At 44.1% G+C, this 27574-nt stretch overlaps 1 protein-coding gene across 4 annotated transcripts in view; it reads left to right on the forward strand.

The window, feature by feature from the left end:
* ptprz1a (protein tyrosine phosphatase receptor type Z1a) overlaps positions 1-27574 on the forward strand; it is a 59441-nt gene that overhangs the window by 21525 nt on the left and 10342 nt on the right. For 2 of the 4 annotated variants that reach the window (XM_053885419.1, XM_053885420.1), the window contains exons 2-15: positions 4635-4697; positions 8869-9048; positions 11835-11986; positions 12252-12347; positions 13340-13406; positions 13488-13645; positions 16165-16315; positions 17521-17705; positions 17789-17915; positions 19165-19202; positions 19700-21824; positions 23804-23942; positions 26300-26385; positions 26513-26598. In XM_053885419.1, coding sequence (XP_053741394.1) covers positions 4635-4697; positions 8869-9048; positions 11835-11986; positions 12252-12347; positions 13340-13406; positions 13488-13645; positions 16165-16315; positions 17521-17705; positions 17789-17915; positions 19165-19202; positions 19700-21824; positions 23804-23942; positions 26300-26385; positions 26513-26598 — 3653 coding nt within the window. The remainder of the gene's footprint in view (positions 1-4634; positions 4698-8868; positions 9049-11834; positions 11987-12251; positions 12348-13339; positions 13407-13487; positions 13646-16164; positions 16316-17520; positions 17706-17788; positions 17916-19164; positions 19203-19699; positions 21825-23803; positions 23943-26299; positions 26386-26512; positions 26599-27574) is intronic. The other 2 variants (XM_053885421.1, XM_053885422.1) reach the window with 2 other exon arrangements.

Genomic DNA, 27574 nt, shown 5'->3' on the forward strand with positions numbered 1-27574 from the left:
CATCTTTTAGATGGATTTTTTTTTTTTTACAAAGGAAGAAAACAGTTTAAAGGCTGTGTCGATGCAAGTCTCATTCAAACACTTTACTTTTCTTTGTGATAATGTATATTATCATCCCATAACTCACCTGTTGTAGACCTTTGTATTTACACCGATAGTGCCACTGTCTTCAATGAGTAGTTGTTTGTAGTTGGAGCATTGTCATGGCCTTGCGACCTGTCAAGTGTCACCTGTGGCCACATTAAGGGAATAATATAGTCATGTGACCAGGAGATGGATGAGCTCAGACTTGGCTCCAATGATCTTTTCAGAAGATCTAAAAGCTTCAGATGAATGACCCGATTGTCGTGGTGACATTAAAGTACATGTAGTTAGAGACTAAAAGCTTTTCATTCATTTAGCATCTGTGATGTGTAACGGCCTCAGCAGGTGTTTTCTTTGTGTCCAGACACACAAAAAAGAGTTTCCAGGACAACTCATGTGTCATCTTTTGTCGTACTATTGGTGTGGTCCGAAACCGAAACCTGCGGCGTTGGTGTCAGTCCTTGTGTCAGGTGACTCTTTATGCTCTGACCTGCTACACAATCCAACACAGCAGTCGGATTCATTTGAAGAGATCATTCTGAGAGTTGTCATCCGTCTGAACTGGTATTTTTTAAATCCTGTGAGGTCAAACTGTAACAAGACTGTTTAGCTAACTGTGTGCAGACGCGACCCTCTGGCTGCAGCTCTGGTGCTGGAGACAGACCTTCTCTGATGTATTCCAGCAGCACGCAGGTGTTTGATGTCAGAGGAGCTGTTTACATTGTCTGGGTTCTATTAGCATGTGAGCAGAGTTCCTGTCTGTCCTGGCCCACCTGACAGCCGGGGTCACGGACACCGATCCGACACTCACACACAGACACCGGCATCATCAGCAGACGATGAAGCATGCCTGTTTAGACGTTACTGCACCCTGGAGAATGAATCTTTCAAACTTTCCTCACCTCTTCACCTTTTCTTAAGCACCGCCGTCAGACTGAAGGTTTCACAGGGAACTATTTGCACCTGACTTTTCTTATATTTTTACTGTTTTTGTAATTCATCCGTGAGCATGTGTTTTATGGGCCTGCTGATGCTGTTTCACACTCTCAAGTCCTCACAATTTAACACAAGAAATGAGTCTCTCACCAGATATACTGGATGTAATCCAGCACCTCGAGTTTGTCCTTCGTCCTTGTGCATTCATTTTTCAAATGTTCCCATGACTGAAGTGTTTTAGCTCTGTGTTGGAGTCACAGTTGTTGCTGAACTGTAGATGGAAACCACCGTTGGAGTCAGTGTCAAGAGCTAAACAACTAGAAAACATAGTTGTTTTTATCATGTTTGCCTGTTATTGCCCTACACCAAACGCCACTGTTCATCCTCATGTTTCACTCATTCATTTCAGTATTAAAAGCACCAAATGAAAGATGAACAACAAATGTGAATTAAAATATTGATTCATGTTCATGTGCAATTTGGGTACAGGCTTTGATATATTTTGAAATTCCAATTTTGTCATCATGATATTAACCTCAAAAGTAAAGTATTCGTATTGTCAGACATAATAAAAACATTGCTCCTCTCCGAACTACTCCCCTCTGACCTGCAGTCTCGGGGTCGTGACCTCTCAGTGGTCCGAGTGTTGTTAAGTGATGGCAGGTGCGAGAAAAACGATCCGAAAGTGAGGAAAATGGAGGCGATGTCATCTCTTCCTGCGGAGTTGATCGTTTCTTCATCGCTGCTTCCAGCAGGACACAAGCTGGTGGGACGCAGATGGAATGTGCTTCACTGACTCACAGCCGGTCGCTGCACAGGGTCGTTGAATGATTTAAAGGCGAGTTGTAGGGAGTCGGTTACTCCTCCATTTGGAGTTCTGGTTCCAGTTTGTTGCTCAGTTACACCAGTAATATTTCCTTCACCACAATTGAGATTTGCACTTTTGTTTTATATTACATAAACTATGATTGTTATGGATCTGAATTTGCTCCGAATTACCTCTTAAAGGATGTTAGTTCTGTATTTTATGGATGACTAAAGACTTCTAGCAAACAGGGTTCTGTTAATCCTCAGGTCTGTTAGGTCCAAAATGAGAGTTGCTAAGAATGAGGCATCTTTGACTTAAATAATGGCTTTAATCTTGTTGTTTTATTTGCTTTCAATATTGAAAAAACAGATGCTAAACACCATTTACAGTAAGAGTAGTGACAGTAATGTTTTGTTATATGTATTAAGTCAACATTAAATTCATGATTTCTTACTAGCCCTCTGGAGTCTCTAAGTTCCAGCGACTCCCTGTGTAACTTCAGAACTTGATCCAAACAGTCCAGGTCTATGTGATCTCTTGTTCGCCTGCTAATCGCTTAATTTAATGAGCGGCCAGATTAGCAGCAGTCTGCTTCTCGTGAGAACGTCCCATGTGGGGTGCTTCATATTTCCTGAGATGAGGAAGCGGAGTGGATGTCTTCCTTCTGTGGGCTGTCAAACATCTAATCCTGGATTAAAGCGCTATCACTGAGGGGCTCGGAGGGGAATAACCGCTTCGCAACAGGAGAGCCCATCTCCTAATTTAGGAAGGAAGGAAGACTGGACAGATTATCCAGGTCCAGTCACGGAATTGAATTTTGGGGATGAAAGAGGAATTTAGTGATTCTTCTGTTGCATTGATTCACATTTCATTCTTTCAAACAGCGCTGTAGTCCAGTAGCATGCTATCAAGGTCTGCATCAGTTTTTAAAGAACGTTCTCTGCGATGTGTGTTGGACGCGTCCCTCATCCATGGTCCTTGTGGTCCATTCATGAGCGTGTCAGATGCATGAACCTGCAAAGTGAAACAGGCTTGTGTTTGTGTAGACACCTGGACACCTGGTGAGTGTGTTTTTCCAAGCCTGTAAACACACTTCATCATGCCCGTGTCGTGCCAGGCCTGTGTGGGTGTTTTGGTGCCTGGCACAGGTGGGACGTGACCTCGAAGTGATGAGGTGAGTTTGCCTCACAGAGCGACTCCTTCTGGTACAAACAGCTTTAATATGGCGACAGATTTTTGAACTGTGTGTGGAACAGTTTTTTTTACGCTTACTTGCCCTATAATATTTTGATACTATCATTCTGGCGATTTGCCTCCTCACTTGTTGATCTTTGGTCAGTTTTTGATGTGTACTCTATGGATTTATTTGGATGTTTGCCTTTCGAAAAGATCTGATAAAGTACTGCACCTTCAAAGACTGTGCAGACCTGTGTTGTGGCAGTGGTCACCCCCTGTTGAAAAGGGTTGTGACAACTGATTGTTGCTAAACTGCTACCAGTACCATCCTGCCACTCCTACTTCAGAACTTCACTACTGCCTCTATAGAACATCTTCATGTCTACTACGTTGCCTATAGCAGCCAACTATACTACTGCTGTTACTGCGTGTGCTCCTGCTTCTTTCTCCACTGTTATGAATAGTACTTCTACTGCTGCTCATATGGCTTCAACACAACTCCATGTATCAAAGTGCCCCAATACTTAACTGCGTATGTTATGTACATTCTTTAAAAATAGGGCTTAAAATACTGCTTCTGCAACCTTTACATGACGGGAACTGTTTTTCTCACCACTGCAAGGAAACAGTAGTGGATCGTCATATAAACAAGTGTAATTACAACTTGCTGCGACAAGCTTTCCCCATCTGCTGTCATTATTGCCTTTTCAACTTCTTGCCAATTATAAAAATGCCACTGGCACTCTTCAACTACCATTTTATATTATTGCTTGTTTTTTTGTTACTGCTTCCGCCAGTGATACTTGTCATGGTAGATCACCCGTCCCGGTTTGCCTCACGACAGTGTTTTTCTAAAGCTACTGTCTCCGGATCTGTCAAGGTTTTGGACCCAGAAGCAGGAGATTTGAGTTCAACCATGGGGTTTAAGCCAAAACAGAAACCACACAATAAGGAGGCCAAACTTGACAAGCCATTGAAAAGACTTTCAACATTGACTGAACTTGACGAGACAACAACCTGACTTGACGGTGACTAGACTAGGAACTCAACCAGACTGTTGTTGACGTGGAGACTTGACTTGACGAAAATGCACCAAGGACGGAACACAGGAACCGAGGGGCAGATAAAGGAGACAGAGCAAGACACCAGGTGCTATCAGTGATGGATGAGACAGATGAGGTGCACACTGGAAGACAAAACTAACCCCAGCAAACTGGAAATAAACTACCAAATGTTCATGTAACAGATGAACAAACTAAGCTCCAACTTGAACTGCTACTTAATACCCGTATACCATGTGCCACTTCAACTACTTTGCAAGTGCCATTTCTACTAGTTCTCCATTTGACATTACTACCCATACACAAACTTGCTGAGGGAACTTCTTCGACTGACTACTATTTCTGCTGTAGCTAATACTTATTTTACTTCAGTAATACATCAAACTCTACCACTGCTTCAGCTGCTCTTGTTACAACCACAATATATACTACTGCTCAGTCTGCTACAGTACTACAGTGTATAAAATACTCCTTATTATCTGCGTCTTTTTTTCCATTGAACAGCTTTCAGATGTTGATAGTAACAAAGCAGTCTGCAGTGAAGCTAATGCTGTTATTCTCTCCTGCAGCCGACTGCTACACGTACAGGAGTCAACGCAAGTTCACAGAAGACATGGACTGGTCGTACGCAGGTGAGTCTCTCAGGTTCATGCTTACTTCACACAGCTCAGTGAAGGAATGATGCTGGTCAGGTTGTTTAACATTCACACCACAGTTGTTGAAGCGTTTGGGTCCAATTTCTAATAAAGAAATTAGGTCTGGGTCCCTTCAGGAAGGTGTTGCAGTTTACTTATCTGAAATGAAGTCTGTCAGCGGAGGGAACATGCTTGGCCCCTCTGTTGACAGCCTCTGCTCCCTGGCGGCTGCGCTGACATTCGGGACTTTTATGTCCCTGCTTTGATGATATTCCATTGATTTTGACCTCACAGCGTCGTGTGTGTCCCCACATCAAATAAACATCAAAAGTGAGACTGTTATTTGGGCTTAAATAAAATAACATTTTGATTTAACATTTAATTGACTTGCTATCATCCGGCAGAAGGCGCGCAGCAACTGAGGGTGCTGCTGATGCAATTCAAACAAGCTGTGTTTGTTCAACCGACACCCTCCATCTTGTTCTCCCTCAAGCATTGTATTGTAACAATAGTCATGATGTCATAATGTTGAAAGTACCGCTTGCTTAATTGCAGCCTCACTGAATGAGAAGCTAAATATTTATGTTCGTAGCGAGTTGAGAGCCTTTGACTATGACTTTTTAAAGGGCAGCAGATGTAGTTTGACTTGGTGCAAATGTAAGTATTCTTTATATTTGAATGAAACGAAGAACGGTCTGATTAATAGTCGCTTTTCAGAGCAAGAACTGCATCTGTTGTTGGGAAAAAAAACAGTAACAATGAAAATGCTGTGTTGTATTTAAACAAAAAAAGGGCAGAGTATGTACGGTTTATGTGCCTCTCCAAACGTCCACTGGCACCTCATGGCCACCCTCATTGCTATGTATATCTATACTGTATATGCATTCATTGGAAGATCAACATATCTACTAGACCACCAACCTCGGTGCCTATGTGGCTCCTGTCACCCAGAATGTGACCTGTTTGTTTTTCTGCTCCAACACCTCATTTACTTTACTACAGTCATATGACCCACTGTACACCTGATAAACCAGAACAACATCTGTCCAAAGAAAACACACAACTAACCCAACACAGTGAACATCTGCGTGTTTACTCAAACGTTAAATTACAGTCCACATCTGGGAGACTTACGAAGGCCAGGAATGTGGAAGAAAGGTAAAGGATTCATGTGATTGCGGTGCCAAGGTGTCGTCAGTTTTGGGGACCCAGTATCAGAGGTTCCTGCTCTCGCCATTGAAAATCTGCTGCAAAAAGTGGCCAAAAGATTGAGAAAGAAGCAGCTGGAATTTGCTGACAGAGGTTCACAAAATCACTGAGATGTGTGTGAAGTACTTTGTTGTATGTTCGTGTGTCCTCCTCTCTTAGAGGATGAGGTACAAACAAGACATGAAGTTCATGTGAGTGATCGTTCAGGACGACACGCTGTGAAATCTAACCAGAATACAACACATGTTGAAGAACTTTGCTGTAATTTCATGTAAAAACCTGGTGTTTGAAAAACATAATCGTAGTTAAAAGGATCTTTTCCAGAACAGAGTTGTTACCACAGCAAGGTTTGGGCCATAGCCTTGTTTTATATGTTATATGTTTTCAAAGTTTGGTCTTGGTTTCCCAGCACTGATGTATAAAAATAAGTTAGTTCCCAGAGGAAATGTTGCCAGGATGAGTGAATACATTGGCGTGTAACCTCTCCACCTCAGGTGAACCAGATGTGGAGAAACATGCTGGTGACGCTGCACCGTGGGTGTAATAATCCAGGTTTCTTTTCCATCACAACAGCACCCGAGGGTTTGGACCGATGCGACTGCTGGACAAAAGTGTGCGGCTTGATTTACGCTCCCGCTCTAAACACTTTCCATCTCGCATCCATGCCATCCATCACATGCTGCTTTTAAAGGGACGAGAAAACCGAAACTGTGAGCCACAGTACAAACACCGGAGGCTCAATCTGCGACCTGCGACATGAACATTTAAAAATGTTGACCTGAGGGAAGCCGTTAAACTTCAGCTGAGTCTGGTGTTCAAGTCACAGAGCTGCACAACGGCTGGATGTTATTAGCTTAAAGCTCTGGAGACACACCTGTAAGTCGGTGCTGAGGGAAACACATGTCACAAGCTTTCACAGTCAAAAGTTGGGTCAAATAATCTCAATCTTGCATTGTAATGTAATGGAAGACTTGTCTCATTCCCCCTCTGTGACTTTTTATTTATGTATTCATTTAAACACACCTTCCACCCCTCTTTGTTGGCCAGTTGGTCCCGCAGGGATGGAACGTGGCTGTAAATTCTAATCACTCAAGTCAATGATTTCAGTATCATTTTCATCATTTTCAGATAATCAATGTCAGGTTGTTAACTGTTATTTCTTAGAGTGAAACTGGATTCTGCTTTTGTAACCTTTGCAGAATCAATACAAAGTATTAATAATATTGATAGTGAATATTAATAATGAAATTACAGTGATACCTCGGTTCTCGACCACAATCTGTTCCAGATGGCCATTCGAGAAGCGAATTGTTCGAAATCTGAATCGATTTTTCCCATTACAATGAATGGGAAAAAGAAATAATGCGTTCCAAGCCTTAAAATAAGGTTTTGTAGGAGTGAATGTAGAGTGTCTGCTGCAGGTGCGCTGTTCCTCTATGTGTGTGGCCGCTGCATGTGGGAGGGGTTGCCGAGTGAGTGACGTCTCTCCAGAAGTGAAGAGGTGCCCGGTGCGTGTCCAGCTCTGAATGTGCGCTTCTGTGCAGTTTGGCTGTGACAAAGTCATAAACCAAGTAACGCTCTGTCCGAGACTCGCCTCATCCCTGTCTCAGCTCCAGCCCACAACAGGACATCAAACCCTGGAGTGTGCGCTCCAGCCTCGGAGGTGTGGAGAGCGAGCACCTCCCCTGTGACACTCTACCACGGTCCAGTGCGGAAAGGTTTTACACCTCAATATGAAGAAAAAACAGTCAGTAAATGAAGCTAACGGGACACGTCTGCATACAGAGGCTGCATTATGCACAATAACAAAGCGCGTCGTGGGTCCGCGCACGTCATGTTATTTCCGGCTTTTTTCGAGGGCGTTCGAGTTCTGGATTTTCATTCGAAACTCCGTTCAAACTCCGATTTGTTCGAATTCTGGGACGTTTGAAAACCGAGGTACCACTGTACAACCTGTTCAGATGGAGCCTTTACAGTTTAGCCATTGAGAAGCAATGTCCTTGCATGAACATTGTTTTTTAACTTTGTTTGAAAGCTTTATGAGCTGGTGCATCTACTATGGTGATTTAAGGAAAACATTACTATTTCTACTGTAGCCTAGTTATTAAAGCCAGCCTGCAAATGAAACCAATTACAACTAGTTTGCCAGAAGAACCGCACGTCCCTGTTCTGCGGCTGGTAATCACCTCTGTGTGTGTTCTGGAAAACAGAAAACACACTTCCCTCTACCACCTTGACAGCTGCTGCCTTGCTGTTAGGAGACATGAGCGGGAGAAGGGTCACAGGTTAAGACATCCAGTAATGACTCATGGATGCTCCGCCAGGGTCATTAGCTGCTGCAAACTGCTCACAGGTGGCTGCAGAACCGAAACAACATGGTGAAGAAACGACAAAATACACCAGAAATGAGTTGTGTTTACCAGACACAGGTCAGTGAAGGACGCATCAGTACGGGCCTGAAGCTAAGCGCCTCCTCAAAGGGCAGTAAAAGCTCCTGAAGAACACGAGGCTGTCGAAAACATCAGTTAAAATGACACCGATTGAAAAGTTCTCACTGGTGAAATATGAAAGCTTCTTCAAAACTCCTTTTGAACTTTGAGAAAATCCAGTGAGTGTCATGGTTGTGTGCTGGTGAGCGCCGTCCTTCTTCTCATTTTCCCTCCAAATATGACCTGAATGACTTCAATTTCTCCTCAGCACGGTGAAATGTGGACCATATTTTTGCTCAAAACGATTTTTTGAGCCTCCAAGCTCAGGCTGCTGCAACATCCAATTTCCTGACAAGTTTAAACCTAAATTTCATTTTTGAACAAATCATTTGTTTGAGGGGCTTTTACTCTACCTGGGAAGTTCAGATATTTAAATGTTATTGTCACAACATGTCAGAATGTGAGACGAGATATTGCAAACATGTTTGGTCGTTTCACTCAATATAAATGATCTCTCCTCTCTCACCTAGGGACATTAAACCAAAACAACTGGGCCAAGAAGTTTCCATCCTGCAGCAACGCCAAGCAGTCGCCCATCAACATCGAGGAGGCCGAGGCTCAGGTGAAGCTGCAGTACCAGAAGCTGAGGTTCGATGGCTGGGAGAACCTGACTGCCGACAGAACAACCATGAAGAACGATGGCAAGACAGGTGCGGTCCGAGGTGTCTTCTCACTGACTTGTACACAGTGCGGCTTCAGTCTGTTCCGGTTGGTGAAATAATATTGACCATGCTAAATATGGTATTTTGGATGCTGACCACAAACTGAAAGGTGGGGTGAATGATGATGGAAATCATCCCAAACCCTTGGAACTGTGAGAACTGCGGAGAGATACTTCAGTGTAGAAGTTTCTCGGTTTCTCTGAGGGAAGTGAAAGTAGCCTGTTTAGCATGAATATCATATTATTTTCATGTTTTGAGTGTTTCACTGTTAAATATAAAAAAACAAATCCAGTGGTTACATACTGAATCATCATAACATTCAGGCTTTTGGCTAGAGGGCGTCTAAACTGCAAAACATGAAAAACTGGACGGCCTCCAGCTCTCAAAACCTAAATGTATTATTGGTGCCTGTATAATGCTCGTAGTGTCATCTCACTGGTTTACATGAAATAGTGTTTCCGCACGGTAATTTCGCGGTAATATCATCCAAAGTTGCAGATTCTCGAACCTTTCACAACGATATTTTGGCCAACGCGGTCGCTGTATTTGTTTACCGCCGTAATCTTGTGGTAAGTCGCGACACTCGCGGCATGGAAGCATTGTTCAAATGAATGGATGTTGGTTGTGAAAGTTAAACCAAGTAAACCATCACAGCTGATACAACTGCATGCTGACCTTGCATAAATATATAACAATGTTTTTACTATCATTATTATTGTTATTATTATTGTTATTGTTATTATAATAAATCAGGGTCCGCCAGGTAAAACAATTGCCCAGGGGAACCCTGCTTCTCAAAGTGTCACTGTGGCAACAGTTACTGACTTCATGTCTGTTAACCTTTGTTATTTGACTCAGATGCTTGTTTATTTGTTGTTTATCAAGTTATTTTGGTACAAATAGATGCTTACAGCTTTGCTTTTTTCAAAGCAAGTTGTTAGTTGTCAGTCATTGGTGTCACCTGGTGTGTCGGGAGGGGGTGGAGTTAGGGGCGGGGTTATGGGTTGGGGCAGGGTTTTGGACACCGTGTTTCAAAATCCTAGCTAAAAGCCTTCAGGTTTCTTCACGATAAAACGTGTTGCTTTGCCAGCAAACATCAGGCAACATAAAAACAACAACACATTTTGGTGCCCCCTTCACCTCAAACAATTTCTGCTGAGAGGGTAGTGGTTCATCTCAAATGGCTCAGGGACCCACTCTGACCCCGAAATGGAAAGTCATGGACCAAACCAGGGAAAAAGCCCTTCCTTTGAATGTAGTTTACGCTGGCCTTTTGCTGCCTGCCTTTCCAGATTGCTTCTAGAGTTGGTGTTTTCAGAGTCAACACAAATTGTTTTTTAGCTTTAACTCAAGCTGTGGTCCTTTCAGAGGGTGTGAAGAGACTGCACTCTGCTCCATTAAAAATCCATTGCCTTCCAAATAAAAGCAAATTTTTACTTGGCCCAGGGAGAGTGACTCACCCTCCCACATGTAAGTTGTTACCCTCCATTTGCGAACCAGTGATTTAGAGTGTCCAAGAGACTGATTTGTGTTGTCACTTGGTGAATACATACCTGTGTGCGGCTTCTCTGTTGGAAGCAGGGGGAGTCAAACAAAAGGTCCAAACAGCTCAGCCTCACGTTTTACAAGCTTCTGTTACCAGTTTTGAACTCTGCAGAATGAGAGCGTTTTATCCGCCTTTTCTCCGTAAGTGCTGTGAAACTCAGTAACCTGCCGTGGGCATTCAAGGTGAAACTGTAGATGCGAGTGATCCGGCTCACCTCCGGTGAAAGAAACTAGTCCACGGCTTCTTAGCAACGTGACTGTACAGGGATGAAGAAGGTGGCAGCCAGATCCGAACAAAGCTTTTTATTAATGGAGACATTCAGGGGACAGTCTGAGGAGGATTCGGGGCGACGGTGCTCGCGCTTTGCTTTGTCCTCACACGGTTAGAGCAGCAAGGTTCAAGGCTCGAATCCTAGCCTTCTCTCGCTCTTTGTGAGGCTGTCAAGAGACCAAAATAGAGGACTTAGAAGAGGAGAGGATAGATGGGTCTGCCTGTGTTGATCTGCTGCAAACAAACTTTTCAGCGCAACTCAATTGGCGACAAGTCTGGTCAATATTTACACTCGCTCAGAGGGAAATTAGATTTACGGTCACAAGAACGAGCATTGAAAGGAGGGATGAAGGGAATTCATTCGGAAGGTTTCTCTCTGAAGAGATGAGACGTAGATAAACTCTGAAAGGTGATATCTGTTTCAACAGGGTTAGAGAAGTTGGCATTTCCTTGTGAAGGCACTTTAACTCAATGTAGACATCCAGGGTCAGTGGATGTTCATAAAGGCCCGAATTGCAACTGCAGTGTTGTGTAAACAGGAAAACCACTAAAAAGGCCAAAGTGTTTGTTATTGGAAATACTTCAAACTAAATTATAGTACCGTAAATAGTGGAAGAAATGCATTTTCATGGCAAAGATATCATTTTTTATGTTAACTGATTTATAAATTAAATAGAATTTTTGTCTGCAAATAATTTAATAAAACCACGAGATATGTACACATTTGTTTTCATTTTAAAGCTATTTATTGACCAGTCTGTCTTTAAAAAGGACAAACACACACAGACTTAGAAATGAATAAGTAACGTAAACAGATTCACGTTGACTTGTTGACGTCTCGGGGCCAGATCGTAGCATTCAAAAGGCCAAAAGAGGCCCCCGGGCCACACCGAAGGTGCTATACTTGTGAACGCCACAGGAGTGTTGTATGTACTGTACTTTGTTTTGTTCCCCTCAGTGGCACTGAATGTGGATGGAGACTTCTATGTGAGTGGTGGAGGCCTCGGGTCAAAGTTCAAAGTTGGCCGCATTACGTTCCATTGGGGGCGCTGTAACGCCTCATCCGAGGGATCTGAGCACAGCCTGGACGGAGTCAAGTACCCGCTGGAGGTGAGGGCTCCTGAAGTCAACACAGAATAAGCACATTAAATGAAACATGTATTATTTTCCAATTCATTTCTTCACGTATCCATCTCTCTGAGCACTTTTCTACATGAATGTTTTTCTGGATGTGAAACCCCTGAGTTTGAATCAAGCTTTACCTTCTCTGACTGCCGTTTCCCTTTTTATAAATTTGACTCATCGATTCATGCTTTCAGAATACTACCGTCTGGCAGCGATACGGGCGACTGGTTATACTTTCTTGTGCTTCCAGATGCAGATCTACTGTTACGAGGCGAATCGCTTCGACTCTCTGGACGAAAGCATCAAGTCCGCGGGCAGAATCACCGCGCTGGCCGTGCTGTTTGAGGTGCGTGTTTGAGGTTTGCAAGGTATTCTGATCTGCCAGAGATCAGTTGCAAGCTTGTCTGTTGGCCATTCTCCAGGACCAGAGAGTGGGCGTTTGAATGCGAGTCTGCGAGGATTGTCGTTCATCCAAGTTATCATGCAGCTGGGCGTCCAAGGCAGACCACCGGATCAGTTAAAAAAACTGAAATATATGCCCCGCCATAGACCAACTTGTAGTTTGATGCCTATTTTGTCAGCTGTACCAACGGATGACCAGGTGATCGATATGACAAACAGAGTACTCGTGCTATCTCCGGCGTGGTCTAGTTTGTCTGTCCTCGCTGAGGTATCAAACGTTGGCAGCTTCACACAGCCTTTTGCTTTCCTGATGTTTGGGAGTTGCACCGTCGGTGCAGAAACATCGATAAGGTGGTTTCAGCAGCAGGATTTCTTCTCTGAAGGTGATTTCTCTGGGAGCATGAGCCCGGGTGGAAAACTTCTATTATTTACTCCTGCCTTTCACTTTGTGTAGTCATGTTGCCCCCGGCGCTGGCGCGGAGTGCGACCCAAAAGAGGGCAAGCCGAAACGAGACTCAGCAGAGCGTCTGATGTGACGCTGCGGGCTGTTGCTGCTTGTTTGTGTGTGTTTGGGAGTGAATGGGAAAAGCACAAGCTGACACAACAAAGCCACTCGATTTGGTTTGTTCTTCTGCTGGAGTCATTTCGGTGCCTGACTTTGAAGACCATACAATCCATGGTTGTCGTGTCGTCTGGCAATTTAATTCCTCCTTCAGTCATTCGACACTTCACACTGGAAGATCTTTAATAAAACTTAAAAAGAGTGTGAGAGTGCTAGTTGTTTATTTGTGCCTTGCGATGGACTGTTGACCCATCCATGGTGCCCCCTGACCCTTTTAGATGGCGTGGGCTGATGATCATTGACACTGTTAAGCAGTTTGTTGTTGCCATGTAGCTTCCAGTTTTTGATTCCCTGCATGTCTTCTACTTCATCAGACGAGTGTTGAAGACAACTTCAACTACGCAGCCATCATCGACGGCATCAACAGCGTGAGAAAATACGGTAGGTCGCCCTTCTTCGTGTCTTTGCCCTCATCTCTTTAACTTTCCTTTACCAGGAAAACTTGTTTTTTTTCTTGCGCAGGTAAGAGTGCAGAGGTTTCCCCGTTTGCCCTTCAAGGTCTGCTGCCAAACTCGACGGAGAAATACTTCATCTACAACGGTTCCCTAACCACACCGCCGTGCAGCGAGACCGTGGAGTGGATCGTCTTCAAGAACACGGTGGCCATTTCTCCAGAGCAGGTGGGAGGGGTGTGCTGCATGTTTACTGGTTTGTCCTCGAGGAAAAATACTTTTGCTCTTGTGGAACTGAAATAGTAATATTCCTAAAAATATGTTACACATGCTGAATTATAAAATGAATTGTCTGATCTGAAAAAAAAATCAGCTGACATGTTTGAAAATATCCTTAACCAATTCAAAAAATATATATTTGTACTGCAATAAGTGAAAATAAAACATCAAATACAAGTCTCACTTCAATAAAATAAGATGTTGGCCAACTATGGAACAGCACATGGTCTTTGTGCGTTGATGTTCTCGGGAATGTCTCCTCAGACAGAAGCGGTTCATTCAGAAAACACATGGAGCTAAATCTTTTGTTGCTCTTCCACCTCACACACTCAAACACGTTTTTTTAAAGCTGAAAGTCAGCGCTTGACTTGAGGTCAGAAAGACAAAGCAACACAAATGTGCGTAAACATCTTCTAAGAATCCTGTTCAAGGGGCTGAAGGGAGAAATTATCATACCAGAGCGGCAGAAAGAGGGCGAGGCAGTGTGTGTGGGAGCACTGGTGAAGGCCCGAGGCCCTGTGTGATTGACAGCACCATTCAAAGACAATCCAGACATCAAACAAATATTGACTCACAAAAGATCCTTAATGGTATTAAGGCGAGGATCACACTCACCTCGGGAACATTTCCAAACATTGTCAGAAGAATATTCACCATGAGTCGCCAAGGGCAAAACAAGCGTGGACATTGAAAAAGGTTGTGTCACCCGCATGCGTTTATACCTCAGGCAGTCTTGGATGTCACAGTAACAATCCGAATCGCTCCAAAAAACTCTGTGTTCCACTTTTAAATGACTTGAAACACACATTATCATCCATTTCTGACAAATGTAGTGGAAGAAAAACGTAGTGGCTTCCTGATCGTATTGATTATTAGTTCCCCCAACACTGGAAAGGTTGCTCTTATCACAGTTAACATCGTGAGACCAAAACTTGAATTCAATTTAGCAATGTGTGGGAAATGTTTCACGGACAACGTTACAGGTGAATCATCGTCAAATATTGCGTCATGGTAGCTTCCACTCTATCATTGAGCATCCCTGGCACCCGCTCCATCTATTATGGCTCCTAGTGATGATAATAATAATAATGTACTTGCTTTAGTTTCCCTCCACCTGTGGTCCACGCCCCTCCCCACCTCTGTTACGTGTCTCGGCAGGTCGACATACCAGTCCAGGTCGCAGTGAGTCAGTGCAAATGAGGGTATTGGAGGGTTTGCGAATGGTCCATTATTGTGCTTGGTGGGGAAGGAAGGTGACTCACCTCGAGTCTGGGTGGATGCCGAGTGACTCGTCAGACGTGACTTGTTAAGGTTACAGGTCAGAGAATGGGAGGGGATGCAGGCTGGACAGAAACACACGCAGAGCCTTTGTTAGTTACATGCAGATGTGCGCTTAAAGAACTTTCTCTTCAACTATACAGTTAGTTAAATGTTCTCAAAACGATATAAATGCACCGTTTTGATGATGGCCACTGCATGGGTCGTCTGATAAGCAGTTGGAGCAGAAGCAGAAGTAGTATTAAAGGAGTAGTAGTACTACAAGTTGCAGCTCTGGTAAAAGGTTTCCTGGAATTGTTGCTATACACCCTCAGAAACAGTAGGAGTAGAAGTGCATTATGTGGCAGTTTACTTGCATTCGCAGTAGTAGTTGTGGTAGTTGTTGTTGTGTCATTCATTTGACTAAGTGGAAGCAGTATTCATTGTTCTGGGTGTTCAGAACAATTTCAGCAACAGCAGTAGTCACAGATAAAGCAATGACAGAAGGTGTTAGAAAAGTACAGGGTGGGAGTCACAATAGTAGTAGTGGTAATAAGATCAGAAGAACTGGCTGTGAAGAACTAGTAGCAGTACTAGTTGTGTATCAGAAGTAGCTGAAAAGTAGAACAGAAAAAGTCGCCGTAGAATTAGTTGTAGTAATGGGAGCTAGTTATTGTCTGCATTTTAGGAGGATTTAACAAGACGTAACAAGTGGAGTGGGAGTGGACGAAGGTCATGTACTAGAGTTACTAAAGTTACTTGTAGTGGAAGAAGATGTGAAGTTTGTAGTAGTGGTCAAGGAAATCATATGGACAAAAGTAGTTGTTTTTATGGCCAGATGACAAAATGTTTCATCCATTATAAGAGCACAAGTTTGAGTCGTCAGAGATGCAGTAGTAAGAGAAGTGCTCGCAGTGGTATAAGAAGAAGAACTAGAAACTGCAGTGGTATTTGACACAGTAGTGAGAAATGGAGAGCAGTAAAGCAACCAGGCAGCTGTCGAGGCAGTAGCATTTTAGTGGAAACATCAGCGTTGTGTTGGGATTAATCTACGTACTAGCAGTGGAGGCAGCCTCTGTGAGGAGCCAGTGGGTCCAAGATGCTCTCACGTCTCCTCAGTGTGACTCCTGGTTGTAATTCAGCAGAAGCCTCGTGCTGCTGTGCCGAGCAGCAGGGTGACGCTTCTGACCTTGTCCTGCTCCTGTGTCCAGCTGGAGGTGTTCTGCGAGGTGATGACCATGGAGCAGGCTGGGTACGTCATGCTGATGGACTACCTGCAGAACAACTTTCGAGAGCAGCAGCAGCAGTTCATGGGTCAAGTCTTCTCTTCCTTCACGGGCACAGAGGAGGTCCAAATACCAGGTACGTGATCCAACATGCCGCCGCGTTGTTGACCTTCTTCAAGTCAGGTTTCCACGTCTGTGATTCCGTCAGTTTCATGAAACCGGCCCGATTTTTAGTGCTAATTAGAGTGAACAAAGTGGCGCAGACTGAACCAGTGTGAGTCAGTGTGGGATAATAATAGAAGCACAGTGACCCAGATTGACTGACAGCAGCGACAGCAGCGACAGGGAAAACATCAATGATCAGCTTGGTCACTAGCTGTATTAATAATGTGCTGACATCGATCCTTGTGCTGCTGTCTCCTCTGCAGCTGTTGATTTAGACACCAATGCTTTCCTGTTGCCGTTTCATCAAATGAGCTGAAGGAGGATGGAGTTCTCTCATAGTGTGACTCATTCTGCATTTTTAGCTTCAAATTTTGTGTCGTAAACAGACACACTTGGACACCTGCATTGACCTGGAGCCGATGAACAGTCATCAGTTGACCTCTGTGTGGCTTTAGGAAGTGGGAGGAAACCAGAGTGCTTAGAGGAAAGCCATGGGAAGAGCATACAATTTTTTTTATTATTATTATTATTTTGTCAAATCAAATTCAATGACTCCATTTCTTGCAGCAAAACATTCATTAAACAATGGGCATTTGGTAGAAATAAATACTCAGAATATGCATCTATACATAATGTTTATACTTTGCATGTGTGGTTAAGTAAAATGATCTGACCGCCTTTTCAGGCTTTTCATTTTCCGCGCATTAAATCAGCGCAAACGTTCGGGTTGCGATGCTGGTAGTTCGCAGTGCCGCTCTGCCCTCTAGCGGTGAAACGGTAACTGTATAGAAACTGTTGGATCCCGCGTGAGAATTGAAGTAAGGAGGTGAAGCTGCAGTGTTTTGATCTTTCGTGTTGAGCGCTGCACCGAGTGGACTTGTGTTTGCTGTCAGAGCCGGTAATCTGTGTTAATCCAGGACCTTTCACGTCTGTCATGTGCATTATCTTGACTCCCCTAATCTCAACTGTGACCCAGAATCAACCCCGGGAATCACTCGGTTCTCGGGAAAACACACGAAGGGACGTCGTTATAGTTATTATTTAGTTATTATTTTTGCGTCAGAATCAGTGGAGAATGTTTTAGTGTAGGAAGAAAAGCACCAGTACTACACAAAACAAACATATTGACATTTTACTGGAACATACATATAAGTGTGTGTGTGCCCCGTGCTTCAGTGTGCAGTTCGGAGCCAGAGAACCTCCAGATGGCGCCATACAACCTCAGCAGCCTGCTGGTGACGTGGGAGCGACCCCGCGCGGTTTACGACGCCAGCATCGAGAAATACCGCGTCACTTACAGACTCGCTGACGCAGGAAACGCGCCCTCAACAGAGTACCTGACTGACGGGGATCAGGATGTGGTGAGGAAAGCTGAACAAGAAAACTTCTTTAGAGGAAGCGATGCCAGATCTGAGCCCCGTGTGTCCATCTATCCCTCCACCAGGGGGCGATACTGGACGACTTGCTCGCCAACACCAGCTACGTTGTCCAGGTGGTAGCGGTCTGCAGCAACGGTCTGTACGGACGTTTGAGCGACTCACTGGCGGTCACTATGCCCATCGATGACCCGGGTAAGAGAGAGCGCACAGGCCGTCAGGGGTAGAACTCCAAGAATAATAATGTGGACCATTATAGAAGTAAACAGTCACATTGAGTTATGTTTAAAGGAACATTTTTTTGACATCAATAACACATTTTACTGAACTGAAAAACACACACACACACACACACACACACACACACACACACACACACACACACATATATATATATATATATATATATATATATATATATATATATATATATATATTAAACAACCTGAGACAGGGTCATAAATGTTTTTTTTTGCTTTTATTTTCAATAGTTGTATTCAACACGTTCACCCTCATCATCCTCCCTGTGAATGCTGAACGCTTTTCTTTACTTTTCTCTCATTCACCTCTGCTGCCAGTCATTCTAAAAAGCATATATCTGTGTTTCATCTTCACTCTGTGTTTCTTCAAGATGCCTGCTTTTGGGTCACTTCTGTTGTCTAGTTTAGTTTCCATGTGTCTGCTGTTCTGCACTGCAAAGTAAGACCACTAACGTTTGCATGTCGATGGGAATGAAGTCTGTATCATCTCTGAACCTTTGATGAAATAAACCAACACGTCTTGCTGTCAAGCTCCTTCTGATGGTGCTGGGTGGAGTCACGTAGACAAGTGTCTTTCGTAAACTTCAAAAATATTGATCGAATGTCGATCGATGACGTAACAAAGACAGCCACGGGCATCATTTAGGTCTTCCAGTTAAGAGAGAGCTCACCTTCTGTCCAAAACATCAGTACACAGCGCATTAAACTTGTGAAAACCTCACCTCATGCTTCAGTTCCACCTCATGCCGTGTGACTGTAGCCCCACACAGGTAAGACCCCACCTGTAAGTCCACCCCCCCACACACCTCTGCTGTCTGCTGTGCACCTGACTCCATGTCACATGTGGCATTTGCAAGTAACCACGAGGTGGCTACCAACCACACCACCTCATAGACTGGAAAGATAAGTGATGAAATGGGGTTAACTGCAAATGCCAGAGGTTTGTAGATCTGCATGAGTGTTGCATGAACTCTGCTCCAAGTGAAACATCTCTGTGTTCTACGTTCATCTCATGACCTGACCTTCCCACAAGGGATCGACGTTCGCTCAGCGAGCATATCTGTCATGTACAGCCCTGGAAGTGGATTTCTTTTTCACTTTGTGTTACCCTTTGTCTCTGATGTGAGTGACACACTTTTAGGTTTGCTGTCAATGACTAAATCGCACTTGTGCACTTTCTTCAGATAACTTGGACCCAGAGACAAATGAATTTGATTATGAGGTAAGAAATCCACTGTTTTTCACTACTGATATTCTTACTACCTCTGTGTAAATGTGATATTCACATTCCTTACCACTAATTCTGACACTACTCTGTCAAGACTGCTGATCTCAATTTTATCATTTATACTACTCTATACTGGTACTACGAGTACCCCTATTACAATCGCTACTACTACTACTGTGACTGCTACTATTGCTACCAGTGAGGCTACCACAATCATGACTATGACTTCTACTATTGCAGCAGTGAATCATATTACTGGGCCTTTATTCACTGTTCCAAGAAGAGCCTTCAGTCACTTTTTCCATCTATAATAATAATATTTAGATCCCACCAGCTATTAGTGTGAAACATTTCAAACTTGAAATGACAGCGACCTGCACTGTATCTCAGGTTGGCAGTTAAAGCAACTTATAAATAATGTATTGTGTTGTGTAAGTGTTATTACTAGGGTGGATTGAATGGACTGTAACTGATGTTGTCTGGAATCACAGATCAACAATGAACCATGGAACCGACCAGTGCAAAGCGAGGATCACGACAAGACCTGGAATCTTCCACTCTCACCCGGAGCCTCTCCGTCACCTGTCACCAGGACCACAAGCGCGGGTCAGAGAAGAACCAGCACGGACTCACCGGCGAGACCTGACCACTTCAACGAAGTGCTGAGCCAACCCGAGTGGACAGACAAGCGCAGTACCACTGTTCTGCCGGTAGAGGTCACCTCCGCACCAAAAATGAGAGTTGACTCCACAGACGGTGTTCACACCACCACCAGGGCTGAGCGCCCAAGCTCTTCTTCACCAACGCACTCTGATGTGGGCAGCAACATTTCAACCACCTCCAAGACAAGTGAAGATGTCAGAACCACAACGTCCAAGGCCGATGTCGCCATCTGGGCACGCGCCACAACCTCAGCGCCTCTCAGCCGTCCGTCTTCAGCCATCAACAAAACAGACCAGTACAGTGGCCCCTCAACCACTGTTGGCAACACAACCGAAGCCAGACATGAAGCTCATCCACGGAACCAGACTCTAAGTCCTACCAAAACATCACCATGGGATGCTGTTCCGGTTCTCACCACAACTCCCAGTTCGCCTTCATCTCCTAAGACGACTGTTGGATTTAGTGGTGTTGTTTTGCTGTCCACAAAGCACTTCTCGAATGGTGAGCGCACCCGTGTCCTCCCCTCTGCCCTCCTGACCTCCTCGTCTCTGTGTGACACGGCGGAGCTTGGTGGCGCCCCCTCCACCTGCCTGCATGACCCTCCCTCTTCCTCTTGGCCTGTGTTGTCTGCCTCTGCTCCGGACCCCCAGCATGCTGCTACCGCACTGCTGTCTAGCAAAGACCCAGCTTCTCCTCTAAACCCCACACTCCCTGTCTCCACCCTGCCTCACCCCTCTGACCATCTGTCTGGTTGGGATTCTTTCTTCTCCGGCGCCGGGTTTGACGATGGTAGTGGTAATGTACTGTCTGGCTCTTCATCTCCGCTGGTCCCTTCAAGCCACCCCTCGGTTTTTAGCAGCACTCCTCCGCTTCTAACGGTGCTGGATTCCTCAGATTCGGCTGACGACCACTCGCAGTCCTTCTGGGAAAAGTCCCTGGAAACAGCCTCCCTGACTCTGAGCCCCACTCTTGAGCCGTCAATTCAGCTGTCTAGCAACTTCCCCTACGTAGGGGCGACTCCTGGCCTTGCCTTCTCAAGTGGCTTTGATGACTCAAAGTATGCAACCGGGAGCTCTATAGACTCTTTTCTGGCTGAGGTAAGCGGAGAAAGTTTCTCTTCAGTGAGTGACATTGAAACCATGTGTGGCTGTTCTATGGAGCCGTCCTCACCATGGTTACATGCCACTCCTCATGTCCCGCTGCCGTCCTCAGCCTGGGACTCTTCCAGCTCGGAACTACACCTCGGCGTGGACCTTTCTTCCTCTGGTGTTGGGTCTGACAACTCTCCATCTGTGGTGCGCTCTGACGGTGGCTTCCTAGAACAACCTCTCTTCAGTCGCACCTTCTCGCCTGTGCCAACTTTTCCAAACTCCCAGCACCTACAAGCCACGTTTAGTCACCTGCCCATTTCTTTTGCAGCCACAGCTTCTGGCACCAGAGATCCTCCGGTTACAGTGTCACACACTAGCTCTGCTGCTCCAAATACCCTCTCGTCTTCACCCACCCCCATCCACTTCCACCCGACACCAGAGGGCTCGGTGTTAGACAGCAGCAGCGGGGCCTCGGGTTCAGCCCTATTTCCCGACTCTCAAGAGGGCATGGATGAAGAGTGGGACCGGGTTCAATCCTCGGCCTCAGGCGAGGGTGCGCCCCCTCCTACAACACTAGAGACGAAGACTGTTTCGTCCACTCTGTCACAATCTGGCCAGGGCCCGGATGATTTGGAGGAACGGCCGTCAGCCTTCTATTTTGAAAGCGAGAGTGGTAGCACACCTGACTCAGAAGGAAGTTCAGTAACAGCCGCAGTAGCGTCGGGTTCGCCCTGGCTGCTGGGTGGAGAGGAGGAGAGCGGCTCCGGACAGGGAGAAGGCCTGTACGACAACGAAACCTCCTCAGACTTTACGATACCAGAGCAAACTGATAAAGAGTCAGAGGAGGACGAACCAGTCGCAGGTAACACTCCGCCGCCGCCCTGCAGCAACAGCCGGACCTTCACAAGACCACTAATCCTTCATCTTTCAACAACAACCACAACAACGTTTTGTGATCTATTCACTTTCCTGAACGCGTCAGCCATCAAACCTCAGAAGCATTTGGACATTGACACCAGCAAGTTTAAATAGTAGTAGTTTCCCCCCATGGCAGGTCTCAGTTTCAAAACACAAAATCTGAATATTTAGCTGGAACTCCTTTGTCACACCAACGGCTCCTGTAGGAGAAAAGAATAGGACTGAATCCTTGCCCTGAAAGCTTCATTTTTATTTTTATATATATATTAGGGGTGGGATTCAATTAAAATGTATCTAGTTAATTCGAGAATTTGTGATAAATTCATCTCAATTAATTGCTGTTTAATGGTATAAGAATATTTGCCACAAGAAGCCACATTTTTCAATTTGAAAGAATTTGGTATATTACTGAATCAAATGATGGACCCATACATACATTTAAACAACATAATAGTGTTTATTTTGCATCAGTTTGACTATGGCACAATAAAATTTATTAATTTATTTACTTTTTAAGTATGGTTTTCTCTTTTAAATTTGCTAAATTAGAAAAAGCCAACCAAAGCAGCAGACAACTGAATACTCAGATCAGTATAATGCCACAGACTGGGTGCCATCAAACAGGTTGGTGGTGTGAAGCAACTGAACAAGGTCCCAACTTTTCAAATATCCTCTCATGAAAAACAGACGTCTGCCTTACAAGTTCAAACCTGCCCTGAACCTTATTGTCCGTTAACAATGAAAGTTAATTAATTTCTGCTTCATTTGTTTGACGTCGAAATGTTGCAGCAAGTAATAGATTTAAAAAAAAAAACATGGTCATCGCTCTCCAACGGGTTAATGCAGCCGTCGCCTAGCAACACAGGGACATCACTGTTCGCTGCTGGTTAAAAGACTCCACCGACACCAGAGTTAGGAACTCAAAATGAACTACAACACTGCAGAGATGAGCTGTGTTGCTTTAGCATGACCCTTACCCTTCCTTTATCATCTCTGTACCCCACTTCTGACAAGCCCATCCTAGCGCCATAAACCTGTTTGACATGATGCCTTTCTGATCTCATCTAAATGTCAGAGGAGTTTCATTTTGCTGCTGCCGTTCACGGTCTCACTGTTTACGGTCGGCATCTTTTGATGCCTTGTTGTTTTCCTAAAACAAGACTGACTAGCTGAAGCCTCATCATTCAAGTCAAAACTGGGAAGCAGGATCTGAAAAGTAATCATTAGAAGAACATGGCCTTGATGAAACAAGCTCAGGATTTTCCATGTACTGGTCAAATACATTCAAAACTAACTGGAAAAAGCTACAAAGAAGTTGTGAGAAATATTTTTTTAAAACAAGAAATACTTAAAACGCATAACAAAATTGAAAAAAAAAACAGATTTACTGTAAACCCTGCACGTCTTTGATAAAAAAGTGCAGCTAACTCATTGTAAACAGCAGGAAATGGAAGTATTATACTCAGCTTTTCATGTCCACCTCTGTTACTCACCATCTGCCGGCTATAGCATTCATCACACCCTTCAGTTAACCTGTTCACCTGAATGGCCGTGTCCTTGTGACCCAGCATTCACCACTGGCCCTGGTCAGTTGGTGCAGAACAGGTAAGCATTGACTGAGGAATTCATCTGTGAGGTCGAGGTCAGCAGTCAGGCTCTATCACCGCTGCAGCACCACCCGCTGGATGAATGAGGCCGGTGAGACGAGCTTTTGTGTGTTCAGAAGGGTTCTCTGCGGCGTTTCAAAGGAACATGTTGTCTGGAGAAACTTGGGTGTCTGTGCGATGGATCTCAGCTGCAGCACTGGAGCTGGAAGATGGAAGAATATGATCTAAATATGATTCATATTTCCTTATCAGTTGGGAACGACCAAGCAAGTTTGATATGTCTCTTTGTCACTGGTGCGCTTCCTTTTTTCCACAGACGTCAGCAACAGCAGCCATGAGTCCAGAGTCGGCTCGGTACGTGATCGAGAGAGGAAGGCCATCCTGCCTCTCGCCATCATCTCCACGCTGACAGTCCTTGGCCTCGTCGTCCTCATTGGCATCCTGGTCTACTGGAGGTAGGAAAACAGAAAATACCAGTGTAGGGCCCAGGAACCAGATGACGTAGACGCGCGACACACCAAAAGAGCTCATTGAATCTAAGCTTTTAGTAGAGAATACTCAACCCTGAGGGTCTGGCAGTTTGTCCCATGTGATCTTCAGTCCATCCTTTCCAGGTAGAATTGTGTTGGCTGCAGAAACCAGACACATTATTTTGCTCTTTGTTAGCTCTCTTTTTTTCAAGCTTGGAATCGTCTTTGTCTTCACCAACATGACTGATGAGGTGATTGTTGAAGAGCTTCCGTCGCCTTGAGAGTTTTGATAATGAACAAAATTGTTTTTGACTCATTTGCAGCTACAGTGTTTTGACTGGAACAAAAGCTTTGACTGTCTCAATTCTCACAATGACACACATTGAATACGAGCTCAGGAAACAGAATCTTTGTTTCCCTCCTGAGATGCTGAGTGAATAGGCTGCCCGTCCTAACTGCTTTGTTATTCTGAAAAAAAGTAGTTATCCCCAGCTGTTCCTAGGAGCTAGCGCCTGTTAACTGCTGTACACACAAGCGATACAACCGAGCCGATGGCATGGTTTTCTCTAGTGCAAAGCTAATCATTGGCATCCTCATCCAACACAGATGCACCCAACAGCAGCAACAGTTTCGGAAGAAGTGCATTGTCTCTTCATTTCCTTTGTTGGTTAAGTGAAAAAAGGACGGCGATTTGATGCGGAAACTGGACAAAGTTTTGATAAACTGCGTTTGTTTTTATTTACCCTGAAGAAATGGAGAAGAATGGAGTCAATTCTATGAAGATGTGACCTTAAAAACAAGATGACAACATTGAATCATCTTTTTTATTCCCTCTGTTTCCTCATCTCAGTTGTTCTCAGGTGGAAGCCTATTACATTTTATTGCTAAACACATCTTAAATTTAGTTTTATGTTGGTGTGACACCTTCCTGTTGCATGGCAAGTGACTCACTAATCTTAATCTGCTTGAGTGAGATCATAATCTCAATCTGACGGTGTGCTGAGTCGGTTTATTTGTGTTATTTTGACGGTGATGATCCTCTTGTGTTGCTGCTTGCCGTGCAGTGGCTTTTGTCGAAGAATGGGTAACAAGTGAAGTGAAAGTTTTCAGTTGTGATGAAACACCAGAGTTGTGAAAGTTATTGCAAAAAATCTTTTTAATACTAAATAAAATATATGAAAACTATATTTCAATCATAAAAAATACATAAATACACCTTGAATTTAAACTGAAGAAAAGTAAGAATCTATTCATCAGTTATACTACTAATTTACATTAATATGAATGCAAAAAAGAGAATGTAAAGGAACACAGAATCAAAATATAGAACCTCATTTTTAATTTCAAAGATATTTGAAGTAATGTATGAGTGTTTTTTTTTTGTCTTAAATAATTCCCAAATGATGTACAGATCCTGATGTCAACACTTCGCCAAACGCTGCACATTTCTCATGTGGAGACTCGACATATTGTTCTTGTTTTGCGGCGCACTTGTTGTTGTAACGCCGAGATTGAGCGGTGATAATCTGATAATAATCTGTGGAGCAACAAGATTAATCCCAGCTCGAAGAAGCCGCCCTGGCCACGGCCAGAGGGTGAAGACTCGGGGGATGGAAAAGGACATCCGAGCGACTGTGTCGGACACGAGGAATCTTGTACTGGTGCTGTCAGAGAAGCTGCAGGAGGCACAACTGCAGTAATCTGCTGCTGTCGTGTCACAGCTGTAAACACGGATGTGCTTTTTCAGGTCAAGATGCTCTGAGGTCACTGTGTTTCAGTTGTGTCCAAGTTTGGGGAACAACAACTAGTGAAATGTAGGGCACCGCAGGATAACAAACAATCAGTGAAACAAACTCTTCACTTTGTTTACACCAGAAAAGCAACAAGGACATGTCTGTGGTTTTCTTTAAACAGAATCCACACATCAGTGTTATTACGACTGTTGCTACCTTTTATAACATTTGCAACTAGATTTAGTTCAGTAATGTTGTAGGAGGCTTCAGTTATTATTTGCTCATTTGTTTCAGCACTGCACGGTTTGTCTCTCCTTGAAATGGAACACACTTTATCTCAGAGATTAAGCATTTTTCTTGTTGCTCTAACAAAATCCCTGATGATCATTTTTGGCGGAAATGACATGCGTTGATCGTCAGTGTTCCGGCATCCGTTTAAAAACATGTTCAGGATTATTGCGACATCTTGTTTCTTGTGTTTTGGGCTAGATTACATGCTGGAATCTGGGCCATGTGTGTGCCCACTGCAGTTTTAGGATCCCGTCGGCGCTGAATTTGGGCGGGAAATGGAAAAGGAAATGTTGACGTGAAAGGTGTGTTTCCCTGCAGGACCTGCTTCCAGACGGCTCACTTCTATATCGATGACAGCTCTTCTCCTCGAGTAATCGCTCAGACCAACGCTGCTCTGACAGCAGGTGACTCCACACGTGAAAGTTTCTGGATAAAACTGATCAGCCAAGTTTTGAATTAAAATTAACTCCAACTTAACTGCCTCTTAAACTGCAGGTGCGAGACTTAAGTGTTTTTCGTTTGTCATTGCAGATGAGCAGACAACTTTCACAGCGAAAGATTTCATCAAACACGTTGCGGAACTTCATAGCACCCAAGGTTTCCAAAGAGAGTTCGAGGTACCCCCGGATCCTGAGCCAAAATCACCATCTCAACAGAATCATGAGAACTGAGCCATTAACATGTGACATGTTAGACCAGTGGTCCCCAACCCCCGGGTTGCCGGTCCGTGGATCAATTGGTACAGGGCCGTATATATATATATATATATATATCATACTGAGTATGAAGGATCTTTTATTTTGAAAAATGATTGGATTCTCTCGGTTAAGCCTCAGTCACTTGAGAGCCAAAACGTAACCCACAAGCTCGCAAAGTAGGAAACAGCCGTTTCTTTGTGAAGGGAAAAGGGCTCAGTGAAGAGACAGAAGCACCTGCGACTTCCAAGAAGAAGAAAGTTTTAAACAAACAATACCATGAGTCATTCTTGAAATATGGACTTGTTGCGGCCATCTACCGTCACTCCTAGATGGGATTGTCACGTTGCATAGAAAAAAGCTCAGGACTCACGTTGATTTCACAATATGGCGATAAAATTTCATGCACTTTATATTTGGTTTTGTGGTGAATCTGTATGCTGTTTTGAAGGCATGTTTAAACGGTTCAAAGTGGCAACTTCATACCCCCTGGGCCACATTGCAATTGTCAAGAGTTGACCGGTCCGCAGTGTTTAAAATGTTGGGGACCACTGTGTTACACAACTCATTTTAGTCCTTGAACAACTGACATTTCAATTTTTATTTGTCACTCCTGCAAACATGCCAACAACACAGGAGACGAAAACATTTCTCCTGCTCAGTAAAACACCTCTGAATATTAGTACTATATTAATATTAAGATCAAACCACATTCTAAATCATGCAAGATTATAGATCATATATATTTAAAAATGACCATAGTTTCCAAAGGATGAGCAGTGATTGTATAAACTCTTGTGTGAACAGTACTTTTACCAGCTGAAAACTAGTGAGATCTTGAAGTCATTTGGAGGATGCTTTGTTCTGTCTCTCGTGGCTCGTGTGGCATGATCTGTGC

The sequence above is a fragment of the Synchiropus splendidus genome, chromosome 14, assembly GCF_027744825.2.
Source record: "Synchiropus splendidus isolate RoL2022-P1 chromosome 14, RoL_Sspl_1.0, whole genome shotgun sequence".
In the NCBI taxonomy this organism is placed as follows: domain Eukaryota; kingdom Metazoa; phylum Chordata; class Actinopteri; order Syngnathiformes; family Callionymidae; genus Synchiropus; species Synchiropus splendidus.